Below are 19,424 nucleotides of genomic sequence, written 5' to 3' on the forward strand. Positions count from 1 at the left end.
AAGATGCTCTCTCCAGGGCTTGGCAATATGGTGTGAGTACTGCCCCCTGGTGTTTCACCAGCATCATCTTCCCTGGCTTGTCGGCTTGCCAAGGCAGTGAGATACAGTCTGTCGTCTGTCTCGCTCTGCCTCTTCCATCTGTGGGAAATCAAGACAAAACGTTGTGTGCAGCCTGGATGAAATGCAACGGAATAACACCTCAACAAACCCTCATTCATTCATTCATCACACTTGCAAACAAGCGTACAAATAAAAATGGTCACTAGGTTACACAGTATCTCAGGATGAAAACATCCTGTCATTTTATAGAGGCAAACATGTCGGGTTCACAGCTAAACCAAAACAGATTACAGTATTCATAGGCAGAGAAAAGAAAACCATTAACCCTCACTGGAATGCCTCTTTGTACTTCTTTCCTTTCTCGTCATGTGTTTAATCATTCCTGTTTTCTGCAGGAATTATATGTTTTACCCTAATTATTTTCCATGGATGTGGGCATCATCATTTTTTTGCCTTTCTCTAACTGCCCTTGAACAGGGTGGTTTGCTGAGGGCAGTTCAGAATCAGTCACGTTTCTGAGCCTGGAGTCACATGTAGGCCAGATAGTTTCCTTCCCTAAGGAACAGCCAAGTCTTTACAACAATCAATGTTAATTTCATGCTCAGCTCACCATCACTAAGACTAACTGCCAATACCAGCTTTCATGAACTGAATTTAAATTCTGTCAGCTGCCATGGTGTGATTTAAATCCATATTCCTCAGAGTATTAGCTTGTCCATTGGATTGATAGTCCAGTGACTTCACCACTTCATCATCATCTTCTCAGTTTCAGAGGGTGGGGCAGTGTTCGCTTTCTCTGTCTAAGGATGAATAACGACATGTTTTTGAAATAGCTCTATAGAGTGTAGTATCCCATCACCAAGTCACACTTCATTTACATATGCAGAGTCTTTGACACTGATCCAGCTCCCTCAGAGCCAGCTCTCAGAGTGAACAGAACCTCCAACACTTCTGTTTATAACTGTCAGCCAGGGCTCTCTGATTGAACCAAGTTAATAGCCCAAATCAGGGAACTCATATTCTATAAAGGAACAGGAAAATCAAAGTTTTGGGCAAAAGCCCTTAATCAAAAACATCGATTTTCCTGCTCCTCGGATGCTGCCTGACCTGCTGTGCTTTTCCAGCACCGTTCTAATCTAGACTCTGATCTCGAGCATCTGCAGTCCTCATCTTTGCCTCATATTCTATGAAGTCCACCTGGCTGATCTCATTGCAATCATTACATCCCTTCCCCTCTGAGTCCAGGGTCAGAGTCCAGTTCATTTTTTTTTGTAGCTCCTCCTGGGGTCAGGTTCCCCTAATCCTGCCTCAGATACAGTTGGCATGTAACGAACAGTAGCTCGCCTCTTGTGTCCAGAGCATCCTGGAAGAGATTCATTCTCTTCTTCAGGCATCAAAGGCATCTGGTGGCGACATCCAACATGTCCATCTCTGACTATGAGGTATCTTCAACACTCGATGGAGAGGAAGAAACCACGGGTTCCGGAACAGTGGGAAAGGCTGTTGAGGAGCCGGGCGCATTTTGCTCCTGCAGTATTTGCAAGTTTGCCGTTTTCATACGGTCCACATGCTTGTTCAGAACCATCACACTTACCTGAACTTCATGACACTGGACCTGACCTTGCGTAAGACCATGCCTCTTACCCATGCAGGGCCATTCCTGTGGTTCCTGCACCAAACTTCCTCCACCTGAAGTAAACTGTCTAGCATTGGCGTTCCTGATGCCCTTTCACTCTTCCCCACCCCGATACGGGTAGATCAGATTTAACCTGATGCAGAGTCTTCTCCCTGTTAGCAACTTTGCTGGAGCTATCCCTGTAGTCCATAAGACCATGAGAAATAGGAGTGGAAGTCAGGCCATTAGTGGGCGGCACAGTGGCACAGTAGTTAGCACTGCTGCCTCACAGCGCAAGAGACTCGGGTTCAATTCCCATCTCGGGCAACTGTCTGTGTGGAGTTTGCACATTCTCCCCATGTCTGCATGGGTTTCCTCCGGTGCTCCAGTTTCCTCCCACAATCAATGATATGCAGGTTAGGAGAATTGGTCACCCTAAATTGCCCATAGTGTCAGGTGAAGGGGGTAAATATAGGGGAATGGGTCTGTGTGGGTTGCTCTTCGGAGGGCCGGTGTGGATGTGTTGGGCCAAAGGGCCTGTTGCCATACTGTAAGTAATCTAATCATTTGGCCCATCAAGCCCACTCCGCCATTTAATCATGACTGATGGGCATTTCAACACCGAGGGTCGCATGAGGAACGGTCCTACATTCAAAAAGAAGCTTGGGTAGTTTGGTATCTAATGAAGCTGTAGATTGTTTCTTTAAGCTTGCCTTCAAAGTTTGGACTGCTCTTTCTGCCAGGTCATGGGATGATGGGCGGTATGGAACTGTCCTTTTATGTTGAATACCCATTCAACCTTAGGAAATACTCAAATTCCCCACTGGTGAACAGTGGCCTGTTGTCTGTGACAATACTTTCGGGGGTCTGTGTCTTGCAAAAGATGTGGGCAGTTTTCTATTGTCATCCCCATGTTTGATGAATGAACTCTATCCATATTTAGCCACTGTTTTGTGGCCATCCACATTGACTAGGAGCTTTGAGCCCATGAAAGGACCTGCATAGTCAGCGTGTAACCGAGTCCAGGGTTTACCCGGTCATTCCCATGAATATGGGGGTGCTGCTGGCAGGAATGTTTATCCATGTCGGCACTCTGGGCACTGCCCCACCAACGCAGCTATGTTTGCATTCATTCCGAGTCATTAGGCATAACTTCTTGCCAACATCTTCATTTTTGGAGACCCCCCGATGACCCTGGTGGAGTTCGGACAGTATGTGGCAGTGACCTTTGCTCAGGGCAATCACTGTTGCTCCCCATAATAATACACTGTCCTCTATGTGATCGAGTCTTTCCGCATCCAAAAAGGTTTCAATTCTGGTTATGACAGCCCTTTGGTGTCCCCATTACCACCAGCTGTTTCAGTTTTGCCAAGACTGGAACTTTCTGCATCCAAAGACTGAGAACGTCAGCGGTGACTGCAAGTGTATCCAGAAAAATTAAAACTATTATGGACTCTTCCAGTGGTGAAACCGCCAGGAGTGCATGTGCCAGTGGGAGGTGGCTCAATTCATCCACATTTGCTGCTTGGCCCCCCAGATGGTGTTTCAACTTGTAATTATATGCACTTAGTATTAGTGCTCACCACTGAATTTGGCCTGATGTTATGGGCAACATTGCCTTCTCCTCTTTAAGTAGATCAAGCAGGGGTTTGTGATCCATCATTATTACAGTATTGGTGCAACTTTCTGACTTCAAATTGGGATAGTATTATAGGCCCCCTAATAGTCAGCGGGAAGTTGAGAAAAACATTTGTGAGGAAATCTCAGTCCTCTGTAAGAGTAATAGGGTCGTTATGGTAGGGGATTTTAACTTTCCAAACATCGACTGGGACTGCCATAGTGTTAAGGGTTTAGATGGAGAGGAATTTGTTAAGTGTTTACAAGAAAATTTCTGATTCAGTATGTGGATGAACCTACTAGAGAAACTTGACATACTCTTGGGAAATAAGGTAGGGCAGGTGATTGAGGTGTCAATGGTGAAGCACTTTGGGGCCAGCGACCATAATTCTACTCATTTTAAAATAGTGATGGAAAAGGATCGACCAGATCTAAAAGTTGAAGTTCTAAATTGGAGGAAGGCCAATTTCGATGGTATTAGTCAAGAACTTTCGAAAGCTGATTGGGTGCAGATGTTCTCAGGTAAAGGGACAGATAAAATATGGGAAGCCTTCAGAAATGAGATAACGAGAGACCAGAGACAGCATATTTCTGTTCGGGTGGAATGAAAGGCTGGTAGGTATAGAGAATGCTGGATGACTAAAGAAATTGAGGGTTTGGTTAAGAAAAAGAAGGAAGCATATGCCAGGTATAGACAGGATAGATCAAGTGAATACTTGGAAGAATATAAAGGCAGGAGGAGTATACTTAAGAGGGAGATCAGGATGGCAAAAACGGGGACATGAGATAGCTTTGGCTAATAGGGCTAAGGAGAATCCAAAGGGTTTTTACAAATACATTAAGGACAAAAGGGTAACTAGGGAGAGAATAGGGTCCCTCAAAGATCAGCAAGGCGGCCTTTGTATGGAGCCGCAGGAGATGGGGGAGATACTAAACGAGTATTTTGCATCAGTGTTTACTGTGGAGAAGGACATGGAAGATATAGAATGTAGGGAAATAGTTGGTGACATCTTGAAAAATGTCCATATTACAGAGGAGGAGGTTCTGGATGTCTTGAAACGCATAAAAGTGGATAAACCCCAAAGACCTGATTTAGTGTACCCGAGAACTCTGTGGGAAGCTCAGGAAGTTGTTGCTGGGCCTCTTGCTGAGATATTTGTATCATCAATAGTCACAGGTGAGGTGCCGAAAGATTGGAGGTTGGCAAACATGGTGCCACTGTTTAAGAAGGGTGGTAAGAACTATTGACAGGTGAGCCTGACATTGGTTGTGGGCAAGTTGTTGGAGGGAATCCTGAGAGACAGGATTTACATGTATTTGGAAAGGCAAGGACTGATTAGGGATAGTCAACATGGTTTTATGCTTGGGAAATCATGTCTCAAGAACCTGATTAAGTTTTTTGAAAAAGTAACAAAGAGGGTTGATTGAGGGCAGAGCGGTGGACATGATCTATATGGAGTTCAGTGAGGCATTGGACAAGGTTTCCCATGAGAGACTGGTTAGCAAGGTTAGATCTCATGGAATACAGGGTGAACCAGCCATTTGGATACAGAACTGGCTCAAAGGTAGAAGACAGAGGGTGGTGGTGGCTCCACTACTTTTCATCATTTATATAAATGATTTGGATGTGAACATAGGTGGTATAGTTTGTAAGGGCAGATGACGCCAAAATTGGAAGTATAGTGGACAGCGAAGAAAGTTACCTCAGATTACAACAGGATCTTGATCAGATGGGCCAATGGGCTGAGGAGTGGCAGATGGAGTTTAGTTCAGATAAATGTGAGGTGCTGCGTTTTGGGAAATCAAATCTTAGCAGGACTTATACACTTAATGGTAAAGTCCTCGGGAGTGTTGTTGAACAAAGAGGCTTTGGAGTGCAGGTTCATAGCTCCTTGAAAGTGAAATTGCAGGTAGATAGGATAGTGAAGGCGGCGTTTGTTATGTTTTCCTTTATTGGTCAGAGCATTGAGTACAGGAGTTGGGAGGTCATGTTGCTGCTGTACAGGACATTTGTTTGGCCACTTTTGAAATTTTGTGTGTAATTCTGGTCTCCTTCCTATCGGAAGGATGTTGTGAAACTTAAAAGAGTTCAGAAAAGATTCACAAGGATGTTGCCAGGGTTGAAGGATTTCAGCTATCGAGAGAGGCGGAATGGGCTGTGGCTGTTTTCCCTGGAGCATCGGAGGCTGAGGGAGGTGACCTTATAGAGGTTTATAAAATCCTCTTTCTCTATTTGGGCATATTAACACTCTGCATTAGCTAATGTCCTGGATGCAGTTGCTATTTGGCATTCTTTACCATTCAGGCATCTATTAGCCTATGGGTGGCTCAGTGGTTAGCACTACAGCCTCACAGCATCAGGGACCTGGGTTCAATTCCAACCTCATGTGGCTGGCTGTTTGGAGTTTGCACATTCTCCCCATGTCTGCACGGTGTTTCTCTTGGTGCTCCAGTTTCCTCCCAGCGTCCAAAGTTGTGTAAGTTATTTGGATTTGTCTTGCTAAATTGCACATAGTGTTCTTAGACGTGTAGGTTAGGTGGATTAGCCACAGGGAATGCAGGGTGACAGGGATAGAGTGGGGAGGTGGTGCGTCTGGGTGGGATGCTCTTCGGAGAGTCGGTGTGGACTTGAGGGACCAAATAGCCTGTTCCCTCTGGAGGGATACTGTCAGGATTCTATGATAATCCTACTCCAATGCGGTATGGGGAAACATCGCATGTCAATACCAGATCTTGCCTGGGATCACAGTTTGCCAACATCTTACAGGATGATAGCAGTTTCTTCACTTCCCTGAAGGCTAGGGCTTGGCTACGCAATCATGTCCAAGGCTGACCCTTTAAGAGTTGATGTAAAGGTGCCACAATGGAGGCCAGACTATGTATGAAGTTTCCATAATAATTCACCAGCCCAAGAAAAGACCTAAGCTCTGATACAGATGTGGGAGCTGGGGCAACTTTGCTTGCCCTCACATTTTCTTCCAAAGGGTTTAGCCCAGTCTTGATGACTCTGTACTCCAGGTAGGCGCTTTTGCAAAGGTGCATCATTAATCCCACATACCAAATAGTCTCTCAGCGTCTCATTAAGGATTAAACCAAATTCACAGGCTTCTGCCAGTCACCTTAACCTAATTAAAAATCCCGATATGGATTCTCCTGGTTCTCATATTGTCTAGTAAAACCGATAGCATCTCAGAATTAGAGGAGGCTTCGGTTCATAACATTCTTTTGCTAAATCCATCAACTTTTGAAAGATTTTGGAATCTGGTGCCTCAGGGAAAGTTAGGCTCCCAATAACTGAAAAAGCTGCGCATCCACAAGCTGTTAGGAGAATTATTCATTTCTTTTCATCTCCCCCAATGTGATTTGCCCAGGAAATATAACAACATTTTTCCACATATTACACCCAGTCTTTGATGGCAGGATTGAAGGAGTCAAGCTTCTCAAATAATGGCATGATGTCAGAAATGTTTACCCTACTCAAAGATAACTGTTGTGAGTGCATTTCTTCAGGAGCGTGCTTTTCTCTCATTGCTGGTGAAATGACACCACAGTGGCTGGTATCCCATCACCAAGTCACCCTTTATTTACATGTGGTAAGTCCTTGAACTGATCTAGCTCCCTCAAAGCCAGGTTTCAGAATGAACAGGCTGCTTTTATCTGTCAGCCAGGGCTCCCTGATGGGACCCAGATTAACAGCCCCAATCAGGGAATTCATATTCTATGAAGTCCACCTGGCTGATCTTGTTACAATCACTACATTTTAAAAGCAACAACATTTTTCATTTATATAGTGCCTTTGTAACATGTGCTGACACTCTGCACAGGACCACAAATAAACAGGCAGATAGCCGGCCAGGTAACCAAAGATGAAGAAGTAGGTTTTAATGAGGCACTCCTTTGAGTTGCAAGAGATAGAAAAGTTCAGGAAGGGAATTTCAGAGCTTAGCATTTGAAAGCACAGCTACCAATGGTGGAACGATTGGAAGTGGTAAAGGCAGAGACATTAGAAATGGAGGAGCGCAAAGATTTCAGAGGGTTGCAGGATTGGTGGAGTAGCATGACTTGAAACAAAGCCCACCAGTTAGTTTAACATGAAACCGATTTATTGGGAGCCCAATTTGGGACCATATTGTAATTAAGAAAAAATAATGAGTGGAATAGATGATCCCACCAATTTATTATCTGATGTGATATACTCCCATACCCAATGAGGTGTGAAATGCTGACAATTTGCTACTACTATACTGTAATATGTATGGTAACCCCCTCAACATTAGGATGTGACGTGATTCACATATTGTCAAAGAATGCAGCGAATGGTTTTTACAGTATCTGGTATCAGCATATGCACATTACAATAACAAGTGTTGCAAGTCTGGGCTTGAGCTAAGTTAGAGACAGAAAAAAACTACTGGAACCCAAAACAGACAGGCAGGAGGCTGGAAGAACACAGCAGGCCAGGCAGCATCAGGAGGTGGAGAAGTCGATGTTTCGGGTGTACCCCTTCTTCAGGACTGGGGGTGGGTGTAGGGGGAGCTGCAGATAAAGGGGTTGGTGGGGGCAGGGTGGTAAAGTGGGTGCATATGTGTCCGTGTGTATGAGTGTGTGTGTGAAAGCGTATATTCACAGGTAGAGGGTACCACCTGGTTTGTCAATGGGCCTGACTCCCTTCGCAGCCCCTCCCTCTCCCTGCCACCAACCAGATTCATTCCTCCTCTTAACCAACCAGGTCGTACCCTCTACCTGTCTTCACCTATCCCCACTTCACTACCCTGCCCCCACCACCTCCTTTATCTGTAGCTCCCCCCACACCCAACCCCAGTCCTGAAAAAGGGTTATACCCGAAACATTGACTTCTCCACTTGCTGATGCTGCCTGGCTTGCTGTATGTTTCCAGCCTCCTGCCTGTCAACTTGGGCTCGAGCTAAGGTATTTGGATGTACTGCAGCTGAGTGTACCTCAATGTGTCTTGCTACAAGAGGACAGAGCTCAGTAAGATGGGTTTTACATTTTTAGATCTCATGCCTTAATACGGCATTGACATAATGAGCATGTTCTTTATATTACACATCTGTTGTGATAAATAACATAATATTATCAGCATATGTATGTGTGGCATGTCCTGAAATCTGCTTCGAGGATGTTTACCAGAAGATCAGGTCCTTGACTGCTGAAGTGTTCCCCTACCGGAAGGGAACTTCCAGACAGGGAGAAAGGCTGATAGCCATGTTTGGTACTCATGGGGGCGACCTCAACTGGGATCTTGGGTTCACGTCACACTACAGATGACTCCACCACAATAAGTGCTTTCATACACACACTCATACACACGGACACATATGCACTCACTTTCACACACAAGTACATTCACACAAACTCTCTTTCATACATACATACTTGCACTCACACTCTCTCACAGGCATATACTGTACTCCCTCACACTCATGCTCACTCTCTCAAGTACACACGCTCTCGCACACACTTACACATATGCTCTCACATACACATACCCCCTCAGATTGACAAACACTCCCTCTCAAGCTCATGCACACGCATACACACACACACATACACACACACACACATATATGGGGTGAATTTGGATTTGCAGATTTGTATTTGCAGATACATTTTATTTTGTTCAAAAAGCACATAAACTATAGACAGTTAGTCAATGTGGTATTTTATAAATTCCTACCTTGAAAATAAAACCAGTCTGGCTTCAGGCTGAGATACAAACAGACTGAAACATGGCCTCACACTTAAAATGCGTGACTGAGGTGGCACTTTATTCTGGTAAAACCAGAAGTTATCTTGGGGCAGTGACTTGAAAGGAATTCTGGGATTTCCATATTAATCAATTGAAACCTGCACCTCCATTAAAACTGATTAAAGACTTTATAGCCATCTAGGATTGTTCAATACATTTGCATAAGTTGCATGAGCCTTTGATCTTTTACTATAAATTCTGTGTCCGATGTATTCTCTCTCACTCATTGCCTGAGGAAGGAGTGGCGGCTCTGAGAGCTTGCGGTTTCAGATAAACCTGTTGGACTATTAGCAAGTCTTGAGAAGATTTGTAGCTCAGGTTGAGGTTCTGGATGTAAGTTTGCTCACTGAGTTGCACCAGCTCAGCGAGCAAACCTACATCCTACTGGACTATAACCTGGTTGTGATTTTTGACATTAACTTTATAATCACTTTATACACCATCTAACATTTTTGGTCACCTGCAGAAACACTCCACTCACACCAGTTATACGATCTTTTGATCTCTCTGCTCTTGATCCCTCTGCCTATAAATTCTGTATGTGTCCCACTCTCTAGCTGCATCTGATGAAGGGGTTGCCCTCCGAAAGCTTGTGTGATTTCAAATAAACCTGTTAAGACAATAACCTGGTGTTGTGTGACTTCTGATTTTGCCCTATGGTTTGGTAGTGACCCTGTCTTTTACAGATTGTTTCATGAAACAAAAAAACAGAAAGTACTTGGGAAACTCAATAGGTCTGGCAGCATCTGTAGAGGCAAAGACAGTGTTAACATTTTGAGTCCAGTCACCCTGTGTCAGAGCTGGGAAAGGGTGATATTTATGTTGATGATGCAGGGATGGGGAATGAATACTGGAGATGGAGCCCAGAGAGAGAGAGAAAAAGGATAAGCAACAAAGACATTTCTGATGATAGGCCAAGATGGAGAGAAGTGCTGGGTAGGGTGTTCATGAGAAGTGTAAACAGTAGAAAGTGAGTTGGCTGTGCTAGCAACAACACATACAGAGCAGGACCTTGTGGTGTGGGGAGAGGGTAACAAACATAGAAAAGGATGTTCACATTCTGAGTCCGAAGGCTATATAGGTATTTGAATTGAATTGAATGTCATGTATACCGAGGCACAGTGAAAAGCTTTGCCTTGTGAGCAATGCCAGCATATCACAGAGTTAAAGAACATAGATAAGTAAATAATAGGTAAACAGTGGCAAAAACCAAAACACAGATATGCGAATTCAGTATTCTAATAACAGTAGGGTAGAAACTGTTTTGAAACCGGCTGGTGCATGTGTTCAGGCTTCTGTACCTTCTCCCCAATGGTAGAGGTTGTAGGAAAACATTGCCAGGGTGGGATGGATCTTTGAGAATGCTGGCGGCCTTTCCTTGACAGTGGGCCTGGTAGATGGATTCTATAGATGGGAGGTTGGCCTTTGTGATTGTCTGGGCTGAGTTCACCACTCTCTGTATCCGTCTCCGATCTTGAATGGTACAGTTTCCATACTAGGTAGTGATACAGGAGATACCAAGTTGAGTTTCCATACAAGGTAGTGATTTAGGCAGGAGATAAGGTGTTGTTTTTCCAGCTTGTGTTGAGCCTTGCTGGAGCAGTGCAGTAGACCTGAGACTGAAATGATGGTATGTTTCCCATGCTTATGTTTACCTTCACATAAGCGTATTGAGGTGTTAGAGACAGAGAGTACAATGGTGCTTGTGAGGACTGTGTGAGGTTTCTTTTGGATACTCTGCACAAATTGTTTATCTTTTCAATTTATTCAGGATTGTTTTAGGATTAATCAGATTATACCTTTATTATGTTTAAAAGTTTTTGAGTTGGTGCCAATAGTTTGGTTTATTCCATTTGATCTTCATTTTGTTTGTTAATGAACTTTTGTTTTATTGTTGAAATAAAGCCTAAAGCATTGTACATTTATATTCCAGTGTGAGACCATTTTGTTAAATTCAAAACAAACCAAAATATGGTCTATTAAACCAGGTTTGGGCCTGCCTTGACCAGCAATATGGAGAAAAGGTAGGAATGTCGGTGCAACCATGATGGGCTGAATGGCCTTCGTCTGCATCGTAATAATTCTGTGATTTTGTGAAACACCCTCCTTATACTTTCATAGTCATAAACTCATAGAGATGCACAGCACAGAAACAGACCCTTCAGTCCAATTCGTCCATGTCGACCAGATATCCCAACCCAATCTAGTCCCACCTGCTAGCACCCGGCCCATATCCCTCCAAACCGTTCCTATTCATATATCCATCCAAATGCCTTTTAAATGTTGCAATGTACTAACCTCCACCACTTCCTCTGGCAGCTCATTCCATATACGTACCACCATCTGCGTGTAAAAGTTGCCCCTTAGGTCTCTTTTATATCTTTCCCCTCTCACCCTATGCCCTCTAGTTCTGGACTCCCCAACCCCAGGAAAAAGACTTTGTCTATTTATCCTATTCATGCCCCTTATGATTTTATGAACCTCCAGAAGGTCACCCCTCAGCCTCTGACGCTCCAGGGAAAACAGCCCCAGCCTGTTCAGCCTCTCCCTATCACTCAAATCCTCGAACCCTGGCAACATCCTTGTAAATCTTTTCTGAACCCTTTCAAGTTTCACAACATCTTTCCGATAGGAAGGAGACCAGAATTACACGTAATATTCCAACAGTGGCCTAACCAATGTCCTGTAGAGCCGCAACATGACCTCCCAACTCCTGTACAATAATCTTGACCAATAAAGGAAAGCATACCAAACGCCGCCTTCACTATCCTATCTACCTGCGACTCCAATTTCAAGGAGCTATGAATCTGCACTCCAAGGTCTCTTTGTTCAGCAACACTCCCTAGGACCTTACCATTACGTATATAAGTCCTACTAAGATTCGCTTTCCCTTGTCTTTAGCTCACAGAAACCTCTGACTTTCCTATAGTTTTCTTCCTGAATCTCTCTCAATTATGAAGTACCCTTGTGATGTTATACAAGTGCAATATATGCTTAGGCTGCTGTTTACTTCTTTGCATATTTTAAGTGGCACACAAGTCACCTTTATTGCACTGGATTTATTCTTCAGGATCAGATACTTGCTGCAGCTTGCAAATAACAACTAACTATCTCTCACTTCATATCTGAATAAAGTCAACACAGCTGTCATGACATTCATCAATGCATGAATAATTAAACACTCATATTTTGTGTGATTAGTGGCTCCAACTGCGAGGCTGTACTAAACTGACCTCATTTACACTAACACCTATTTGCCAGAAAGACCATTCCACGTTTTCTGTCCCACCAATCTCCAGTCTATTTACCAACTCAGAGTTCTCCTTCCATGATAGACTGGATTTACATTCAATCCTCTAACTCGCTGTGAGGTTCATGACTGCCAATTGATCACAGAATTTAGGCTGAATCACCAGTGCAGTGCATAGACACCACTGTATATGGAATTGACAGCACACAAACAAGCTGTTCAGCCAAACCTGTCTCTGCTGGTGTTTATGCTCCAGCTGAATGTCTATTTTTGTTAAAGAGACAAGTTTATGCTTTCAGTGTTGCACTTGTTAGAATTACAATGCAAGTAACAGACTTTGACAAAGGACATAATTTTAGACAGCATGAATAGAGGGTGCTGATTGGTTGCCTGCTTAACTACCTGCCTGGTCTGAGAATTACAACTGACATGTAACTGTTCCTGCTACATCTCTGTACCAATGATGGCGCAAACAATCAGCAACCTTATCTCGTGAACAAAACATAATCCCTTTGTTCAAGTCTGCATCTCGCATCATAGTTCGACGACTGCAAGTTTAAAACCTTTCACATCTTGTCTTTTTATAAGCAGTCCCCGCACATCCAGCTATCTTACATCAGCACATCTTTCTGTCCCATTGTCTGTCATAAAGTCATCCACCTTCCTGTGAAAATCTATCAGTCTTAAACAAGATCTAATGAAGTGCATCCCAGGACTTTATGGGAGGCTAGGGAGGAAATTGCAGGGTCCTGAGCAAAGATACATTCCTGATGAAAGGCTTATGTCCAAAATGTTGATTCTTCTGCTCCTCGGATGCTGCCTGACCTGTTGTGCTTTTCCAGCAACACACTCTCGATTCTGTATCATCAACAGCCAAGGCGAAGTGCCCCATGATTGGAAAATGGCTAATGTAGTGCCATTATTTTTCAAAGGCTGCAGGGAAATGCCTGGGAACTACAGACCAGTGAGCCTTATGTCCATGGTGAATAAGTTGTCAGAGGGGATTCTGAGACAGGATCTACAGACATATGGAGAGGCAAGGACTCATTTGGGGATAGTCAGCATGGCTTTGTGTGTGGGAAATCATGTCTCACGAATTTGAGAGTTTCTTGAAGGGGTGACAAAGAATGTAGACAAGATCAATGTGGTAGATGTTGTCTACATGGACTTTAGCAAGACCTTCGATAAGGTTCTGCATGTAGTAAAGTTAGATTACATGGGATGCAGGGAAAGTTTGCCATTTGGATACAAAATTGGCTTGTCGATAGGAGACAGAGGTTGGTGATGGAGGGTTGCTTATCAGACTGAAAGCCTGTTTGACCAGTGGTGTTCCGCAGGGATTAGTGCTGGATCCCCTAGTTTTTGTCATTTTCAGAAATGATTTGGTTGAGAATTTAGGAGGCATGGTTAGTAAGCCTGCGGATGCCAACATAATTGGTGATATAGTCAACAATGAAGAAGGTTACCTAAGATTACAAAGGGATCTTGATCAATTGGGCTAACGGGCTGAAGAGTGCTGATAGAATTTAATTTGGATAAATGCAAGGCATTACATTTTGGTAAAACAAACAGCAGGACTTATACAATTAATGGTTGGACATTGGGTTGTGTTGTTAAATGTAGACCTAGGGGCTCAGGTACATAGTTCTATGAAAGTCGCGTCGCACATCGACATGGTGGTTGAGAAGGCGTTAAGCATGTTTGCCTTCATTGCTCAGACCATTCAGTATTGGAGTTAGAATGTCATGTAGAGGTTTTACAGGATGTTGGAAGATTGTGTACTGTTCTGATCACACTGCTATCTCTCCAGCACTGGCAAAATTGGAGAGGGCTCAGAAAAGAGTTACCAGGATGTTGCCAGGACTGGAAGAACTTTGAGTTACAAGAAAGGGCTGGATAGGCTGGGACTTACTTCACTGGAGTGTAGGAGGTTGTGGGGTGATCTTATAGAGAGTTTATGAAATCATGAGGAGCAAAAATAAGGTGAATAGAAATGGTATTGTAAAAACTTTTCTCTGTACTCGTGTACTTCTGTACTGGAGTACAAGTGACAATAAAAGACATTCATTCTTTTCCCTAGGGTGGGGGAGTTCACGATTAAAAGGCATATTTTTAAGGTGAGAGCAGAAAAATTTAAAAGGGACCTGAGGGGCAATTTTTTCACACAGAGAGTGGTTCATATGTGGAATGGAATGCCAGAGGAAATGACATATGCAGGTGCACTTACATTTAAAAGACATTTGGATTGGCACACAAATAAGAAAGGTTTGGTGGAATATGGGCCAAATGCAAGCATATGTGGGGCTAGTTTGGGAAACCTGGTCGGCATGGATGAGTTGGACCAAAGAGCCTGCTTCTGCGCTGGTTGACTCAATGACCTGAAACATTAACACTGCTTTCTCTCCAGATTCTGCCAGACCTGTTGAGTTTCTTCAGTAATTTCTGTTTCTCTGCTGAAGAAAATTTGACAGCGGTTGTCCCACTCAGACAGAAATTCCCAGTATCCAGTCAGTTGAGGATTGGCAGAACGCCTGGGGATAAAACGGGAGCAGAAGAGGTCAAGAACAGTGCTAAATCTAAGAAGGTGCAGTTCCCGAATAAAGGAGTAAGTAGACCTTTGCCCCCAATATCCTAAAAATGGAGAATGATACATCACTTCCACTGTTTTTCTCTCTCTCTTGCATATATTTCAGCTGGAGGTTTAGCATCTCTCCAGCACTGGCACATTCCTGGTTCACCTCTCTTCTTGTTTCCTGGAATCCGTAATAATGAAGCGTTTTGGTCACACGCTATAATACAAAAGTAAATGCTTACAATCAGTGAAAGCAGTCTGGATGGACTATATGAAGAGCTTTCAACAGAGCACTCCAACAAAAGCTTCCTGACAGAAAACTATTGAGTGGGAGATCAGGTCCACCAGATAAACTCTAAATCAAAATATATCAGTATTACAGATCGAAGTTTAATAAATAACTTTATTCAAAAAGATGGAAAATATCACATTGATGCAGAAGGCCATTCAGCCAGTTGTATTCTATCCACCCAGGGAAAATGACCCTCCATTTATGACGCACTTAATTGATCCTTAAAATATCCAAGGTCTTTGCATCCACTATCCGGTTTGGAAGTTCACTTTAGATGTTCATCACTTTTTGTCTGCAACTTTTTCACATTAGTCTAATTTTTTGTCCGTACTTGTTTAGATCATTCTGTATTTTATCCTGAAGCATTGCCCTGCATCTGACTTTTTCTGTGTTGACTGCTGTCCTACGTGCCTGTCATAAGACTCCTATATCAGGGCTGAAATGTCGCATTTTCTCCAGTTTTGTTGTTCAAAGTTCCAACAGCCTCCTAATGCTAGGGACCAACACTTACCCCTCAGCTGAAAGCACCACAACAGATTAACACTTGTGCCGCGGCTGTTTCAGGAACCTTCAGGGAATGTTGCATTGCCAGAGAGCCAACTTCTAGATGAATTGAGTTCCCACTTGCCATTTCAGGGAAAGAGCAAAGGAGGTCTCTTGGTCAACATTCATGCCTCAACCAATGCAACTGAAACAGATTGACATCACTGATTTTGGAATCTTGCTATGTCCAAATTGGCAGCTGCTTTTCCTACATTGCATTAGCGCCTTTAAAAGAATGCCATACAAATCAAGCTCCATCTTTTCTTCTTGTGGCTCCAGACAATGGCACCCAGAGCAAGTGCACAGTGGGGCCTCTTACTTATGAGCATAGGCACAAATGGCAAGTGTGCAGCCCATGTTCAGTTGAAACGTGGGGGGCACCATGCTAACGCTTTTAAGGCACTGGTCCCTATATCACAACATCAGATCAAAATCCATGTCTTCAGTGTCGATCATTTCAGGATCCTGGAACTCATCTCCCAGCTTCTTCCACCAGGGTCCTCGTGTGTACTGCAGCATGGTGTTGTGGGACTGCCTTGCCCTGGCTGCAACAGGTACAGACCTGCTGCTAAACACCTCCACGTCCTTCTCTGTGGCCTCCTTCAAACCTGGAGCGTCTGAATCGAAGATAACAGAAAAAAAAAAGCCACTTTAGAAAATGAAATAAGAAACAAGAATTGCGGGCGACTCCATAAGTTAATGATTTGAATTGGTAAGATATGGGAATATTAGGAGAACATCAAACAGAGGATGCAGTTCATACACTGCAGACACATCAGTGCCAGACCGAAAAAAGGTCTCGAATTTTGGTTGAACTCTGTCTCAGTTGAATACAGGAAATCCTTTAAATACTTTCTATGATATTAATGTAATATGATGGTTAGCTTATGCACTCTAAATAAAATTCTTCAATTACTGGTAGCTCCAGATGGTAGGATATTTGAGCCCCAGTCACAGGGCCAGAGGCTCAAAATGTTTGACTTCACTGTCACTCTAGCTTACTCACTTGGATGTGTGCCTTTTGATAGGTCTCCTCCAGCTGGATAAAGATGTACTGACTGAATCATACAGCTTTTGCCTGTCAAGCTCAGTGAGCCATTGAAGCATCTAGCACTGCAAATATAATTTCCTCCTCTACATGTTGTTTGGTACTCTGATTCGAGAGGACACTCAAGGGAACTGACCTGGAACCTCTTGAGAATCCATTTATTGATCAGATAGCAGTGGCATGGAGGCACTGGCGTTGTGGATATGTCACTGGACCACTAATCCAGAATATCAGGCCAATGCTCTATGGACATGGGTTCAAATCCCACAATAGCAGACAGTGAAATTTGATTTCAATTAAAATTATTAATAAAAAAACTGGCCTTATTAATCACCATTGATTGTTGTAGAAACCATTCTACTTTACTATGCCCATTTTTTCCATTCATTAGGCCAACAATTTTTTTGTCCATTCCTCATTACCCAGACGGCAGTCAAGAGTCAAGCTATGGGCCTGGAGTCACCTGTAGACTATATCAGGTAAGGCTGACAGATTTCCTTACCTCAAGGACATTAATAATCCAGCTACGTTTCTCCGGCAATTGGTAATGGTTTAATGGTCATCATTAGATCCCAATTCCAGATTCTTCTTTTAGTTTGATTCATTTTTCAAAATTGGCTTCACCAGAACATTACTTCAGTCTCTGGATTAATAGTCTAACAATTATACCACTGGGCCACTACAACTATAACACCATGATCACTTCCCCCTTTAGGCAAGGAAATCTGCTGTCCTTACTTTGCCTGTCCTACGTGTGACTCCATTCCACAGCAGTGTGGTGATGCTTAACTGCCATCAGGGAAATTAGAGATGGGCAATCATTGCTAGCCTGGCACTGATGCCTACATCTCATGAATAAAGTTTTTTTTCAAAGTGTTTCATGTCTCACTGGCATAAAGTGCTGGAGGTCAAGCTCCATCATTCCCAGAGTGTTCACAAAAGTTAAGCTTTGAAATGAAATATGCAAGATTCCAAAGTGCCTAATTTTCAGGTCCAGGTTGATGGACCAGGGTTTTGTAGAAGCATAGAATATCGGAGATCTTTTGAGCCTGCTCCACTATTCAATATGATCATAGTTGATTATCCAACTCAATACCTTGTTCCCCCTTTCTCCCCAATCCCTTTGATCCCTTTAGTTCTAAGAACGATATCTACACCCTTCTTGAAAGTCTTCAGTGAGAATTCCACAGGCTCACCACTCTTGGTGAAGAAATTTTTCATCGCTGTCCTAAAAGGCCTACTCTTTAACCTCAGTCTGTGGCCCCCTGATTCTGGGCTCCTCAGCCATTGGGAACACCCTTCCTGCATCTACTCTGTTTCGTCCTGTTAGAATGTATTTCTAATAAATTTATTGCAGGTCATCAGAATCTGGCTACAGGTAAACTATTACATTAAATAAAATAAAACTTACAAATTAAAACTCTATAAACACTTTGTAAATTCTCCCTACACACAGACTTGGGAGACTCATGGGCACTGGGAAATCTGAGACAACAGTTTTGTAGATTTTTTTCCATTCGATCTGTTGGAATGGTTCACGCAAAGGTATCTCCTCTGCACTCTTATTTTTGAATGCAAAGGCACAGGGTGGCTGTTTCACTTATGAAAGATATCTGATTTAACCAATTCAGTGTTGTAACATGCAGCATCGGTTCAAATAAAGGTAAACTAGTTTTCTTCAGGTTTAAAGGGCTTACTGCAGAGAACTGAAGGGAGGGAGGTGGAGGGGGGAAGAGAGAGCGAGAGAGAGAGCATACGAGAGAGAAAGCGAGAGAGAGAGAGAGAGAGAAGCCAGTTTCTCTTCTGATCTGACTAGTTTCCCGTGCCTTGCTCACAACCCAGCTTGTTCAGCTAACTCTCAACCAATTGCCTTGTAGAGGGATTGTCATTGATAACTGGTTCCTCTGCCATAATCCAATCAACTTCACTTGTAGACAAACCTAATGCAAGTTACAACAATTCAGGGATACCTACAAACTTCTGGTACCTTCATCCCTCCACTCGTCCCTCTGACTCCATCCCTAATTTACCACAAATTCTGACCTTCTGGTCTCTGATGCTAAGTAATCTGTAGTCAGCAAATGACTAGTTATTCTTTTCACTCCCAACTCAGTAAATTTCTAGCATGACAGAACTTTGAATTGTTCCTCTCTCTCCGTCACCTCCGAGTCCATTTCTTTTAACAGGAGTCCTCTCCCGACCCTACAGATCCCTTCACCTGCCCCCAACACTCTCCCTCCAACCTAGACCTCTTCCTCTAGTCTCTCATCTGCACTCGACCTAATTACTGCAAACTCACATGACATAATTTATTTTCTCCCTTCACCCATTCTAATCTATTACCCTTTAAAATGACTGCATTCCATGCTCTCAGATCAAACCTGCCAACAAAGGTGGTGCTGTTGTTGCCTTGTATACTGACCTCTACGTTGCAGAGGCTGAGTTCCAGCTCTCAGATATTGCCTCCTTTCTCCCACTGGACTCTGAACACCAGGCTATGTTTTTCCATGACCGTCATCAACCTCATGTCACCTGGCTACCTCTCCCAAAAACATCTCACCTATAGTCCCGAACCCAGTACATCCCACTTCTACTATCTTCCCAAGATCCACAAACAGGACTGCTAGGCAAATCCACTGTTTCAGTCTTTTCCTCCC

At 43.3% G+C, this 19,424-nt stretch overlaps 1 protein-coding gene across 2 annotated transcripts in view; it reads right to left on the reverse strand.

Moving 5' to 3' along the window:
* Positions 1-15,269: 15,269 nt before the first annotated feature.
* Positions 15,270-19,424, reverse strand: part of LOC140482435 (IQ calmodulin-binding motif-containing protein 1-like) — a 59,313-nt gene continuing 55,158 nt past the window's right edge. For both annotated transcript variants that reach the window (XM_072579939.1, XM_072579938.1), the window contains exon 14: positions 15,270-16,336. In XM_072579939.1, the coding sequence (XP_072436040.1) occupies positions 16,134-16,336 (203 nt within the window). In that variant the 3' untranslated portion in view covers positions 15,270-16,133. The remainder of the gene's footprint in view (positions 16,337-19,424) is intronic.

The sequence above is a fragment of the Chiloscyllium punctatum genome, chromosome 10, assembly GCF_047496795.1.
Source record: "Chiloscyllium punctatum isolate Juve2018m chromosome 10, sChiPun1.3, whole genome shotgun sequence".
Lineage (NCBI taxonomy): Eukaryota > Metazoa > Chordata > Chondrichthyes > Orectolobiformes > Hemiscylliidae > Chiloscyllium > Chiloscyllium punctatum.